General features: G+C 60.4%; 1 protein-coding gene across 1 annotated transcript; it reads left to right on the top strand.

Moving 5' to 3' along the window:
* Positions 1–2,977: 2,977 nt before the first annotated feature.
* On the top strand, positions 2,978–13,574 carry LOC113840952 (maestro heat-like repeat-containing protein family member 2B). Its single transcript, XM_072032954.1, has 30 exons — positions 2,978–3,118; positions 3,713–3,878; positions 4,089–4,187; positions 4,535–4,686; positions 4,964–5,107; positions 5,461–5,553; positions 5,836–5,905; positions 5,999–6,112; positions 6,199–6,272; positions 6,524–6,643; positions 6,785–6,892; positions 7,088–7,250; positions 7,373–7,555; positions 7,943–7,995; positions 8,206–8,313; positions 8,590–8,709; positions 8,849–8,971; positions 9,077–9,232; positions 9,518–9,640; positions 9,828–9,907; positions 10,101–10,239; positions 10,324–10,416; positions 10,781–10,885; positions 11,085–11,208; positions 11,392–11,504; positions 11,599–11,751; positions 11,982–12,136; positions 12,309–12,471; positions 12,751–12,938; positions 13,433–13,574. Exons 1-30 carry the CDS (start codon positions 2,978–2,980, stop codon positions 13,572–13,574), a joined length of 3,765 nt encoding a protein of 1,254 aa, XP_071889055.1.
* The last annotated feature ends 239 nt before the right edge of the window (positions 13,575–13,813 follow it).

Below are 13,813 nucleotides of genomic sequence, written 5' to 3'. Positions count from 1 at the left end.
AAGGGTTGTTAGACACTGGAACAGGCTGCCCAGGGAGGTGCTGGAGTCGCCATCCCTGGAAGTCTTTAAAAGACATTTAGATGTAGAGCTTAGGGATATGGTTTTGTAGGGACTGTTAGTGTTAGGTCAGAGCTTGGACTCGATGATCTTGAGGTCTCTTCCAACCTAGAAATTCAGTGATTCTGTGAACAACAAGAGAGAAGGAAGTTTTCCTTCACCTAAAGTTTATTATAATTTTGCAACTCCTGCAGGTGTCCACAAGAAATTTTGCCCCTGCCCCCAAACTCCCCAAAAGAGAATAAAAAAATAAAAAATAAAAAAAAAAAACCACACAAAAAAAGGCGACTCTGCGCCCCAGCGACTCTGCGCCCCAGCGACTCTGCGCCCCAGCGACTCTGCGCATCAGGGGAGGTTTAGGTTGGGTGTCAGGAAGATCTTCTTCACCAAAAGGGTTGTTAGGCACTGGAACAGGCTGCCCAGGGAAGTGGTTGAGTCACCATCCCTGGAGGTCTTTAAAAGACGTTTAGATGTAGAGCTTAGGGATATGGTTTAGTGGGGACTGTTAGTGTTACGCCAGAGATTGGACTACGTGATCTTGGAGGTCTCTTCCAACCTAGGTGATTCTGTGTTGTGGTCTCCAAGCTGGGATACAGAATGATGGTAACATCAGACTCTTATTGATGAGGCCCTCAGGAATGTAAAAGAGCTTAGAGGGAACAAAGAAGGGTGATTCAGGAGACGCCATGCAGTCTCGGGTTCCTTCTTCTCCAGCCGTTAAGGCATGGAAGTTTCTGGGTGTTTGCTGTTGCTGTTATATGCAAAGTTGTTTGACCAATGAAAAGTTGAAAAGGACTGCTGTGGGGAGAAGGGTATAAGAGGGGAGCCTGCCCTCAAAATAAAAAAATGGCAGCACAATATAATGAAGTTATGTCATCAATAAAGAAGTAGAAAGAAGGAATGAAAAGGAACAGGCTAGCAGAACGGAGAGCAGGACGGGAACAGGGACATTGATCGCCCCAGGAAGATAGCTTCAGCCAAAGTCAGCAAACCGCTCAGAGAAGCTCGCACAGAAAGTCGCTGGAAATGGGAGCACCGGTGCTCAGAAGAAGCTCGAGCTGAGAGAAGCGGCCCCGTGCACACAGCTGCCCCTCGCTGGTAAGCAGCTGCACATTGTGGGGAATCATACATGTACGTCCTTAGAAACAAAGACTGTCCTGGTAATCTTGCAACTTATTCTCCTTATTGACAACCGGACAGTTTAGGAGCCCGAAATATGGGACCAAATTGAGGTCAAAGTGTGGGACTCTGCTACTAAAAACCACAAGGTTGCGGTGGGACTGCTCAGCACCTGGTGAGCAATATCTGAGGCCTTAAAGAGCCCTGTGGGACCACAGTCAGAAACGTGTGGTTTGCCAGACAGTGAGGGAGCTGCGGGCTCCTTTACTGATCCTTCTGCTACGCCATGGGCCCCTCTGCTGTTACAGCCATCGAAGGCTTTTGCTGTTACACCCCCTGCTGACCTGGACGTGCCTTTTGACCCAGGCCTATTGGCCTTGAAAAGGAGATGGATATGCTTTTCTTCGATCTGGGAAGAACGACGGGATACAGAAGGCCTGAAGACCGAGTTGCTTGACAACTTAAAGCCAGACATATTGTTCAAAAGGAATGGAAAATGGAGACTTGTATGTAATCAAGAAAAGGAATGGAAGATGGAGACTGTTAAGGCATGGGACTTCAAGAATTCTTTGTTACCTTTCCTGGTTGTGCGTATGTAGAGGCATCCTTGGGTTTAGTATGTAAAGCAATGTGCTGTATATTTAGAAAATTGATGTTTGTGTGTGCGTGTTGGTGGAGCGTAGACTCCCCGCACACCCAGCGCTGTTTACTTGCCTTTTATACCTTTTATAGCTTTTCTACCTTTTAGAAATATTTGTTTTATAAACATTCCAAAATTCAGATTGAGTTGAGACCTCATTTATAACACTTTGGAGACTCAGGAGTTGGCCTCAGCGATCCTCTTGGGTCTCTTCCAGCTCAGGACGTTCTGTGATTCTATGAGCCCAGGGGAGAAGTGGTGAAAGGGACAACCAGACCAAGATACGGTAGGTTTGCCAGGATGGATTTCAGTGCCGAAGTTTCCTCCTCAAGTCTACTTCAGCCATGAGCTAGGGACGGCCCTCTGTGTGGTAAGAGGCCCTGGTGCTGAGGTCACAGTGTATCCCTCCTACATCCCTCTGCCGTGCGTGCCAGCTGTGGCCCAGTTGCTTGTGGGGCTGGTAGGAGGAGGACCCAGAGAGAGCGTTGTATCTATCTGGGGACATCCTGCTGCGATGGAGAGGCTGAGAGCCCTTAGCGGTGAGGGGCAGCGGGAGGGAGGTTGGGGGCTGAAGCAGGACCCTTGCCAGCAGGCTGCTCGGGGCTGCGTCTCCTGCGGAGATTTCTCTCCCAGCTGGCCAAGATCCTCGTCCCTACCAGCTCCAGCCCCCTGCAGCCAGCAGCACCGATGCCACCTGCTCCGTTCTTTCCTTCCTTCCAGGTGTGGGCTGCTGGCCCAGACGGAGCCGTCGCCAGGGCAGAGGCAGGGTGCCAGGGCCTGTCCCTGAAGCGGCCCTGACCTCTGGCACTGTTGCGACTTTGCTGGAGCGCCTGCAAGACGAGGAGGTGAGCTGGGGGCTCCCCACCATGATGCAGCGGGGGGAGCAGGGGGAGCCTGTGCCTGGCGGCACCTCTGCCCTCCTGGTTTTCTCGTCCAGAAGCCCCGGCACAGGGCAGTGCCCAGCCTGGAGCTTCTCAAGGAGCAGTCATTTGCCCGGGCCCCATCTCAAGGTCCCCTGGCTGCCCAAGCCCAGAGGCCAGGGGCTTTGTGTCCCTCTTGCAGCTTCCCAGCCCCAGCAGCACATCCCTAGGCTCTGCAGAGTGAGGGCGGGCAGCTGGCGGCGCGCTGGCAAGAGGAGCAAAGCAAGTGCAACTGATCCCTATGGTGCTCTGTCCCCAGGGCGACAGAGCGCAGACTTACTGCGAGCTGGAGAGCGTCTTGTGGGGAGATGACAGCTGCCTGCAGTGCGGTGTCGTCAACCGGCTGCTAGCAGAGGTGTCCTGGGACCTGACAGCTGGCCAGGTGAGACGGTGCTCTTGGAAGGCGAGGGGAGCAGCCTGCCAGGCATTTATTGGAGGGCAATGCGGAGCACACAGACAGGTTTTTCTGGCCTTGGGGCCCCACAGAGTCTCCCCAGTGGCCCTGACCTCGATCAAGCGGCTGGGGAGAAGCCTGCCGGGCTAGGCGGGGAGCAACAGCTGGGGAGCTGCTCGCCTTCCTTCCCCAGGGGAGCAGAGGTGGCAGCCGCCCAGCCCCAGGCACAGCTGTCCCCAAGGGGTGTTGTGGGGGAGTAGGGGCCATCTCCCCAGTGCCTCCAGCACACAAAGCCCATTCGAGCTGAAGCCTCGTAGCCGGGGCTGGCTGCCTCACAGATCCCCTGCAGGATGGCTGAGGCTGGCAGGGCCCTCTGGGGCCACCTGCTCCAAGCCCTGCTCCAGCAGGGCCACCCAGAGCAGGCTGCCCAAGACCGCGTCCAGGCGGCTTCTGAAGATCTCCAAGGAGGAGCCCCCACAGTGTCTCTGTGCCAGTGCTCCGGCACCTGCAGCTGTTCAGCCCGTCCAAGTGCCTCACGCAGCCTGTCTCCCGGGGGGCAATTCACCTGAGCCTCTTTTGCAGGGCGTGACGGAAGACACGAAGGTGGCTGCCAGTGACGTCCTGGTGGCTCTGGCCTGCTCCCACTTCAGCTTCGTGCTAGCCGAGCTGCTGGCCCAGCTGAATGCCCCAGGGCAAATCTCCAAGGAGTTCGTGCTCATCACTGTGGGCAAACTCCTCAGCACCAACGGTACGGTCCAGCACCGCCATCCTCCCTCCCTCCCTTCTCCCCTCCCCTCCTGCTTTGGGCCAGGCTGGGAGAGCTGGGATAGAAAGGGATCCTTCCCCTCTCCACGCAAGCTGTGCTGAGCTGGGGGGCACCATGGCTGCTTTGCCTCCTCCCTTGCTGCCAGTGCCGGCTGGGGGCTCTGACCGTGGCCACTCTCCGTTGTCTTCACAGCCCTGCAGTGCATCCCCTTCATGCGCGTGGTGCTGTTGGGGCTGCGCACCGTGCTGGGCCAGTTAGGGAGCGGCCGGATCCTGCGTGCTGCCTGCGGTGGTGAGTGGACCCCGGGGAGGGGCAGGGGCAGGGGCAGGGGCAGGGGCAGGGGCAGGGGCAGGGCAGCCCCTGGCACCTCGCTCTGGTCTCAGAGCGGGCATGGCGGGCCTGAGCCCACGCTGCTGCCAGCCCTGGGCCATCCCAAAGCATTGGGGGCGCCTGGAAAGGGTGGCTGAAGGTTTCTGTGGGCTGGAGGTGAAGGTGCCCGGGAACTCCTGGGTCCCCTTCCTGGGCTTTCCTACCGGGTTCATGTGCCCTGATGGGCAAAAATTGGGCTTCCAGCAGGCTGGCGGGGGGTGCCGCTCCCTTCCCTGCTCCAGGCTCCTTTTTCTCTTCTCTTGGTGCAGCTCTGGAGCAGTGGGCCAAAGCGGTCAACGTTTACATCTGCACCTGGAAAGGATGCTCCTTGCCTGCTACGCAGAAGGAGCAGCTCTACGAAAGCCTTTCCCAGGTGTTGTGCTCTGTGGCAAGCACCTTGCTGGACTGCCAGGAGGAAGAGGTGAGAAGTGCTGCTTTCCCAGCTGGGGACGGCAGCAGGGATGTCCCCTGTGCCTGTGCCTCTGTCTGTGCCCAGCGGGCTGGCTGCAGAAGGCCCCAGCCTGGCTCTGTGCCTGGGGCTGGGGGCTCCCTGCGGGGAAGCAGCTGAAGCCCAGGGCATTTGGGCAGGCAGGGCGGGGGGGTGAGGGGTGGGGAAAACCTCTCTGCCCTGCCCTTCTGCTCTGTGGGCAGGGCAGACCTTCAGCCTTTGACGCTGGGCCTCCCCGCTTCCTCTCCAGGACAAGCAAGCTGTCATCGGGGCCATGACTCCCTTGATGCGTGTCCTCCTGCACAAGGAGGAGCACCGGGAGCATGTCTGGGAGCAGCTTCTCTGGCTCCTGCACCACTACCGGACTGTCCAAGACACCTCCAGGGTGACCAAGGTGAGGTGTGGCGCAGGGCCTGGCACGGCCGTGGGGTCTGTGCAAGTGGCACGAGGGCTCAGGGATCTGTGGCATGCAGGGAGGAGCCAGGGAGCTCCCCTTAGAGAAACGTGCAACAGGGAGGTCCGTGGAGATGCGAGGCTCCCTCGGCTCTTCAGGCAAGGGAAGAGCAAGCGTGTTGGGGCCAGGAGGGAGCCAAGAGGCAGTGGGGCCCACCTCTGGGAGATGGGAGGCTTTGCCCCCACCTCCCTGGGGGCTGTTTGCACGGGGAGCTGTGTTGCTGTGACAGTTGCTCCATTCGCAAGTGGCTTGACATGGCTTCGGCCCTTTCTTCCTCTCCTGTTCTCTTGCAGAGCCTCCTTTCTTTCCTGGAGGCCCTGGAGCAAGCTCAGATCCCCGTCCCCAAGGGCAAGTGTCTTGCCATCAGCAGTGTCGTGTACAGCAAGGTAAGGGGAGCCTGCAGCCACACAGCCACAGCAATTCCCTCTTGGCTGAGTCTCGGGAGGACTCCAGAGCCCCGAGTCTTTGAATGCTGCTCAGCCTTGGCTGCTGGGTGCTCCAGACCTGTGCGTGTGTCCCTGGGGACGCTGTGGGGTGGGCTGGGTTTTGGCTGGGGGTCCTCTTGCCACCAGTGCCCAGGGAGATGAGAGCTGGCAGCGCCGTTTCTTTTCGGGCCCTCTCAGTGCTGCTGGGACTTGCTCCACCATGTTCCCACCTTGTTCCCACAGCTCACTGCCGACAGCACAGAGCACAGCCAGGAGCAGAAGGCAGAGCTGAGCCAGTGCATCCTGCTGCAAGGTAAGGAGAGGAGCTGTGGCGATGCCCCGTGGTGTCCCGGCAGCTCTCTCCCAAAGCTGCTTGCTAATGCAGGATGGGATTTCCTCCCCACAGCTCGGATCTGCCCAGAGGAGACGATCCTGTTCCTGGAGTCCCAGCTGGGCCACAAGAGGGAGGCCGTGCGCGTGGCAGCCCTGGGTCTGCTCGGTGCTCTGGCACGCTGTGACGGTCAGTACTGCGGGGTCAGGGCTTGGAGGGCTCTCTTCCGCCCTCTGGGCTGTGCCTCCACGCATGCCTCACTGGACCTCTTGCAGAGCCCGCGATTGCAGAGAAGCTGCCCCAGGTGGTGGAGGCTGTCAAGCGTGTGTGCAGGGACCCCAGCATCCGGGTGAGCTGCTTTGGGAAGGGACTGTGCCGTCGGGGTCGGGGTCGGGGTCGGGGCCGGGGTGGGAGAGAAACCTTTTCCCTCAGGGCAGAGGCAGAGCCTGGCAAGGCTGGACTAGAAGGGCTCGGACCCAGGCAGCCATTTCCCCGCTCCTTCGTGTTTAGCGGAGGGAGGGCTGACGGCCAGAGGTGATGCCGCTGCCAGCATGGGCAGGTCCCGGTGTCCCTGTGCTAAGCACACTTGACCCCTGGCAGGTGAGGAGGGCACTTCTGCACTTCATCAGGGAGCTGCTCAGTGCCAATGCCCAGAGCTGCTCAGCGTGGGACGTTGTGGGCTACATCTTCAGCGAGTTCAGCCAGAGCTCGAGCAGAAGGGTAAGGACAGCGTGCAACATCTTCCCTGGGGAGATCTGCTGCCAGGAGGCTGGCATGGGAGCCTGCTGGGGCCACGCCTGAGCCTTCTGGGGCAGGAACTGAGAGCAAGCGGGGCAGGGGGTTCCCAATGTTGTCTTGCAGGCTGCAGGACTCCTGTCTGCCCAGGAAGCCCAGGAAGAAGGAGGTCTCCAAGGGCTGTGCATGGACGTCCTGGGGTCCCTGGACATCTCTGTGAGAGGGATGGCCAAAGTAAGTCCTCCTCTGTCCTGCTGCTGCTGCTGCTGCTCCTCTCCTCTCTTCAGGCCATTTGTTCCTAGTCCCCTTTGCACACCTGAAAGCTCCCCCCCAGCATGCTTGGAAGTGCTCAGGGAGATGCACACCGTCCTCCCCATCTCTGAGCTGAGGCAGAAATGCTGACGGGCTGAATTGTCTCATTGCCTACAGCTCCTGTGGCCGAGGCTGCTGATCTATGTGATGCCAGCCAAGTACACGGGCATGCTGATCCCCCTCTCGCGCTGTCTGCGCGCCCTGGCTGAGAGCAATGAGCTGACAGCAGGGCATGAGCATCACGAGCTGGATCCCGATGTCCTCAACGCCTGCTTGCAAGGTAGGAGTAGCAACTCCCCCAAGGAGCTCTGCTGACCTCGGGGTCTGCGTCCTGCAGGGACGGCAGCGTGGCAGGGCACGGTGTGGCTCGGCATCTCACCCAGCATTTCTTTCTCCCCGCAGAGACGACGCTGACTCCGCACAACTTGCTGGCTCGCCTGCTGGTGGTGGCGGGGTCTCCTTTTGCGGGCAGCAAACTCCAAGCTGCTGCCTTGCTGCTGATGCAGAGCCTCCACAGCAGGATCCACGCAGCTGTGGGGGCCATGTGGAACAGCGAGATTCCCCTGCTGCTGCAGTACCTCCAAGGTAAAGTGCTGCTGGGGAGGGGGAGAGGGAGGGAGGGCATGGCAAGTCAGCTTCCCAGCATGGCTAAGGGGAATCCCCGCCTGGTGCCCAGAGCTTGTTCTGCTGCCGTTTTGTTTCCCTGCCCGGGAACCAGCACTGGATCGCTGTGGGAGCAGTCCCACAGCGATCCATTCGTCGCGGCACATGGATGGGGCCCTTCCCATCCCCTTGGACAGCGTGCTGGTCCTGGTGGCACCTCCATGGCCCTGCTGGGGCGGTGCTCGTGGGGAGGGACGGACGGCTGCCTCTGGAGCGGGTGCAGCCACCAGCTTCCCTGGGCCAGGCCAGCTTTGCAGCAGCTCTTCTTCTGTGGCTTGGTCCCAAGCGAGGTTTTTGTCTTCTTTCTAGGAGGAAAGGGGAACATCCCAGACGCTGCTGAGTGGGAGCGCCGTCTGCTTCAGGTACTGCAGCCCTGGGAGGCGTAGCATCTAGAGGTGGCAGGGGTGTTTCCCAGGCGCCCCACTCCTCCTCCTAGAGGAGTCTCTCCTTTCTCACACGGGCCACAGCTCTCGTGGAAGGCCACTCTGGCATGGCCGTGTGCCTTGGCACTGCCTCTTCCTGCTTGTCAAAGGCCAAGAAGCATTCGCTTCCTCTCCTGTTCTCTCCTGCAGTTCCTGAGGGCATCCCTGGAAACCATCGGGGACGACGCCTGGATCAAGCGCCTGAGCTGTGCGCTGAGCCAGTGGCTGGACAGCTCTCCCAGCAGCTCTGGGGAGAAGGTCGGTTCCCTGCCCGGCTCTCCCCTGGCAGCGCAGCCACGGGGCCCCCGCCCACGTGCGGGGCTGGGGCTGGGGCTGCAGGCGGTGCTCTGCCCACGAGGGCTGTCTGCGCTGCTTCCCCGGCCCTTGCCCCCCGCGGCCTTTCCCTCCTCTCGTGCTGAGCGGGGCTGGCGAAAGCCCATCCCTGCGTCCGGGCTCGGCTGCTCCCCGTGCGCTGGCCCCGTTGCAGCACGCCAGGCTGTTGCTGCATCTCGGGCTCGGCTTGTTCCCTTGCAGGCTTTCCTGTACAAGGCTCTTGGGACGACGCTGGGAGCTTGTCAGGAACTGCCACACGTCCAAGAGAACCTGCTGCAGCATCTGACAAGAGCACAACCGGAGGAGCCATCTGAGGCCCAGGTGAGCTTCCCTGCTCTGTCCCTGGGGGAAGGGGCTTCTCCCAGCCCTGCTCCAGGCTCCTCATCGCTGCCCGCCACTGTGGCTGGCCATGACTGAACGGCTGGGCCCGTGCCGAATGTCCCTCGGTCTCTTGTTGCAGGGAATCATTTCTCTCGTCTGCCAAGCCGCCGACAGCCACTTCGGCCTGGTCTTGGAGACACTGACAGCATTTGCTGCCACCTCGTGCAGTGGCCGGGGCTTGAGGGTTTCCAGACGCAGGAAGGTGAGGCATTTGGGGTTTCCCTCCCTGGCTGTCTTCCACCTGCTTTTCATCGTGGGCTGTGGGGGGCCATGGGGCGGACGTCTCACAGCATCTCTTGCAACGCAGACGACCCAGGCCAGCAGGAGAGCTGAGGCCACTTGCAGTGCTGTCATGCTCGCCCACAGCAGCATGGCACTGCGTGCCTCCAAGGAACAACTGCTCGCCCACGTGGAGGCAGACATCGCGGGCAACATCCTGCTGCTCTCCATCTCCAGCAGCCAGGTGAGAGCTCGGGGCGTGCAGGGGCAGGGCTGCTGGGTGCAATCCCAGCTCCAAGCCCTCCGTGCTAGGGCATCCTGAGCCGGGCCGTCTCTTTCCAAAGGTCCCCCGAGGAATGGTTTGTCCCAGCAGGAAGATGCAAGCCCTTCCCCTAGGAAATCTCTTCCCCTTCCCAGCAGGAAGATGCAAGCCCTTCCCCTAGATTTCCCCCGTGTGCACATGTTCCTCTCGCAGCCTGTGGCCCTTCCTCCAGTTCCAAGGGTTTTCTTCTTCTCTCCTGGGCCCCAGAACTTGCAGACCAATCTTGCTGTGGCGCAGAGCATCCTTGAGGTCGGCTGTGCCATCCAAGCTGTGGGGAACTTGGGCAGCTTCCATCCTGTCCTGAAGCACAAGCTGCTGCTGATCCTGCAGGTGAGTGCCCAGAGCCAGGGCTGTCTTGCAGGGGAGTTTGGGGCCATGCCAGGAGGCAGGAAGGTCTCCCTCAGCTGCGTGGGAGCTCCTGAGCGCTGCAGCCAGTGTCTGGCAGGAGTGCCCGTCCCCGGGCAGGGTGTGAGAGCTCTCCTGTGCTCAATGCCCACTTGGCAACTTTCTCTTGCAGAACTTGATGAAGACGACTCTCTGGGACTTCCCAGCAGCGTCCCTGCACCTGAAGGTGATTCTGGCCCTGGAGCAGTGGAGGTAAGAGCGAGGAGCTGCGGGGGCTGTGAGGTGGGATGACGTTCCTCCTGTCGGGGAGCTCCCAAAGAGCAGCACTCCCTGCCACAGCCTAGGCTGCTTGCATTTGGGGCTGTCGATGAGGACAAGCCCAGATGCCACGTGACCCTCTCTGGAGAGCGCTAGGAACTCCTCTTTGTTTGTTTCCCCTTGCCAGCAAGCTGGAGATCTCGTTCAGCAGCAAGGAAATTTGCAGCCTGCTGTCTGACTGCTGCCGGGCCATCCTGCCACTTCCCTCAGCGGCTGAGCAGCTTGGGAAGATCAGGAACGCAGAGCAGGCAGTGCTGCAGCTCCAGGTAACTTGCTGTCCCTTCCCAGCACAAGCTGTGTGCTGGCAGCAGCCGTGATCCTGCATCTCCGTCCCTCTCCTGCGCTTTCAGTCCCTGCACATGGCCACGAAGGCTCTGGGCCGGCTCATGGCAGTCCTGCTGAAGACAAAGCCAAGCCCTGTCCACTTTGTAGACATCGCCGAGGTGAGTATCCATGGGGTGCTGGGGCAAGCGTCCCTCCTGTCAGCAGTGGGGCCCCTGGGGAATTAGCAGAGGAGCAGGAACCTCCTGCTGCCATGCCAGGTGACTGTGAGCTCGGGGAGGCCAAGAAGTGGGCCCTGCACGGGGGAAGCCAAGAGGCAGCCCCTGGCTGGCTGCAGCAGGGAGCTGGCTGCAGCAGGGAGCTGGCTGCAGGGAAAAGCTCCTGGGTGGGAGCAGGTGCGTCTGAAGAGAGTGGGGCAGTGCCGCAGGGCAGGCCCTCAGGGCAAGTGCCAGGAAGGGAGGGAAATGGAAAGGGATGGCGGGAAGGGAAAGATGCCCCTTGGCAGCCAGAGCTGCTCTGCCCCAGGTGCTGTGGTTCTGGCTCTCCTCGGACAAGCCGTGGGTGTGCAAGAGGGCCCTGCAGGTCTGCGCCCAGCTGCTGGAGGACTGCAGAGATGGAGTGGCTTTTCAGGTGAGGAAGGATGCCCAGCGTGTGCTCCCAGCTGCAAGGGGGCCTGGCAGGGCAGCTCTGCCCAGCTGTGCACGGGCTGTCGGGTCCCCCAGTGCCCAGCCCCACTCTGCCCAGTCCTGGCCTGAGCAGGGCGCGGGTGGGAGACGCAAGGGAGTGCTGGGGCCACCTCCAGCCCTTGTTCTTCCTCTCGCCCCTGCAGACAAGAGGTGCCTACCTGCCGTTTGGCGCCTTGGCGGGATTGCTGGGGCCTCTGACCTGTGAGCCCACGAGCAGCTCCCGCCAGCTGGCCGCTGCCTGCCTCAGCTCCGTTCTCCACATCCAAGGTGAGTGTGAGTAGAGCAGGCGCCTGCCGGCCCTCTGCCCCGCCTGGCCCTAGCGGGAACCTGGCAAGGGCCATCCCGCTGCAGCGAGTTCAAGACTGACTCCCCTGGCCTTCAGCAAAGGCTGGGAAGGGAAGTTCAGTTGCCCTAAGTGGGACTCCCCTTTTCTCCCCGTGCTCGTTCCAGCCAAGGCCACGAACAGGCTGTTGCAGACAGACGACCCTGCGAGCTTGTGTGAGGGGCTGAGTGCTCGCAGCGACGCCTCTCAGCAGCTCCAGACCTCCATCCAAATCGCAGAGGTAAGGAGTGCCCTCAAGCTTGCCTTCTGTTCTGAAGAGCTGGAGCGGAGCCGTGACGGGATCTCGATCTCTCCTGGTTCTTGCATCTTTCCAGATGGTTTGCAAAAACATCCCCAAAGAACAGGCCGCAGACTTCATGAATGCCATCCAGGAGCCCTTCCGGCGTGCCAGAGGAAGCCGCGTGAGTGCTGCAGGCAACTGGATGCTCACCTTTCTGGCAACACGGGGAAAGGACATTGGTCCAGACGTAAGAGACCTTTTTCCATGCCTTGGACTTTCTCGCTTTGGCTGTCGCACCACACATCTTGCCGGTTGTGTGCTAAAGAAGCTCTTGGGGCAGAGTCAGGGCTCGGGCAGGGTGCTAGGGGTGAAATTTCGCCTTCGAGCATGAAAGTGTGGCAAGGGAGCAGGCGTGGCTCATGGGCTGAACGTCCATGTTCCCGTGCCAAGACATTCTTTCTCCCCTGCTTCTTTCAGGTGCGAGGAATCCTCTCCACCCTGCACACCTGCGCAGAGTCCATGCGGGAGCCCTCGTTCATGTCCTTCGTGCACCATGCGGTGCTGATCCTGGCCCGCCATCACGAGAGGCTCACGATGAATGTCATCCTCGAGCAGTTTGTGCCTATGGACAGGTACATGCGCTCCTCCCTTTCCTGCTGGGCTCAGAGAGCCGTAGCTTGCCTCCCCTCCCCTCGGGCGATCCAAGGGAAGCAGCAGCTCCTTGTCCTCCAGCCAAATGTCGGAGGTGTGCTTGTAGCACTGGGAACAGAGCATACGGGCTCATGGTTGCACATCTCTTGGCAGAAACACACTGGAGCTGTGGAGGACTCTGGGGAGAGACAGCATTGGCCTCAGTGTGCTGAAGCGCTTAGCGAGGAAGCTGAGGAGAGTGGGAGACGACAGCTCCCAGCCCAGCTCGTCCAGTGGCAGGCTGCACGCCCAGCAGCCTTCTGCGGAGTCCTTGACTGTACGTTCAGAGGCTTTGTGCCTGCTCCCCCACTGCCAGTCCGAGGGCAAGGCGTTGGGTGCCCTTTGCAAGTGTCTCTGGACACTGCCAGGACACTGCTGCAGTGTCTCAGCGGTAGCAGTTGGGGACGGCCGGGACAGCCGCTGCTCCCAGGCTGCAAGGCTGTCCCGGAGACGGGGCGTGCAGGCAGTAGAAGTGCCCCAGGCAGCCAGCGGGCTGGGGCTGGTGGCAAAGCTCTTGTTTAACGGGTGCTTGTCAGGTGCTCTCATTTCCCTGCAGGTCACCCGTGCCATCTCCGAAATGGTGTCCGTGCAGTCCAAAGAGGGGGTCCAGAGCTTGCTTCCCTCCCTCCTCCCTGGGCTCCTGCTGCAGCTCAGCAAGGCACTGGGGGAAGAGATGCTGTTTGCGCCCCTCAGCCCCTGGAGAGGGCACGCTGAGGATCAGCGGCAAGAGGGCAACGTGTGCAGGTCAGGGGCAGGAGGAGCAGGGCAAGGGGGGCTTGAATGGCCTAGCCAAGCATGGTTGTGTGTTTCCTGTCCTGCTTTGTGGCCCAGCTCTGGCCACGGGCAGCTGTGGAGGCTCTGCCGGTGTAATTCCCGGCCTGTCAGGGTGTACCAAGCATTGCACTCAGGCGGTGCTGCCTCACTGGGGAGGTTCGAGTGCTCAGATCAGTTCCCCCACAACACAACACAACACAACACAACACAACACAACACAACACAACACAACACAACACAACAGGGCACCTTGCCACACAGTTGCTTTTCTGGCCAGCTTTTGCCACAGACTTGGTGGCTACAGAGCGTTGCCTCTGCACTTCTTTGCCTCTCCCTCCCTCGCTGGAGCTTGGGAGGAGTGAAAAACCAGCTTGTAAAGCTGCTGAGCGTTCTTGCTCTGCTAAGTCTTCCCCTGCAGAACACTGCTCTGATCTGAGACTTCTCTGGCTCTTGCTCTTTCCCAGGCCTTTCTGCGAAACTCTCCTGTCAGTGCTGACCAAATGCGCTGAGAAGAGCTGGCTGACGCCGTTCTGGAGGCAGAAAATGTCGGCGCTGCTGGAGAGCCCCCGCACTTATGCTGAGGGCATGTGCCTCCTGACGAGGTGAGAGCCCCAGGGCAGCATCTCGCCTTCCTCTCGGTGGCTGCGCCCAGGGGAACAGCTGCCGGGGCCCGTTCCTGCGTGCTTGGGGAGCTCTTTGCAGGGCAGAGCAGCGCCTGTGCTGGAGGAGGGGAAGTCCGCGGTGGCAGCCTGCAGCCTTCCCACTTGACCGGGCGTTGCCCCTTGTGCTCTTTGTGCAGTGTCCTGCTCCGTGCCCAGCTCATCTCCTGGGAGCTGATTGAGATC

Source organism: Anas platyrhynchos, chromosome 1 (genome assembly GCF_047663525.1).
Source record: "Anas platyrhynchos isolate ZD024472 breed Pekin duck chromosome 1, IASCAAS_PekinDuck_T2T, whole genome shotgun sequence".
Lineage (NCBI taxonomy): Eukaryota > Metazoa > Chordata > Aves > Anseriformes > Anatidae > Anas > Anas platyrhynchos.
This window is presented reverse-complemented; position numbering and strand designations above follow the sequence as displayed.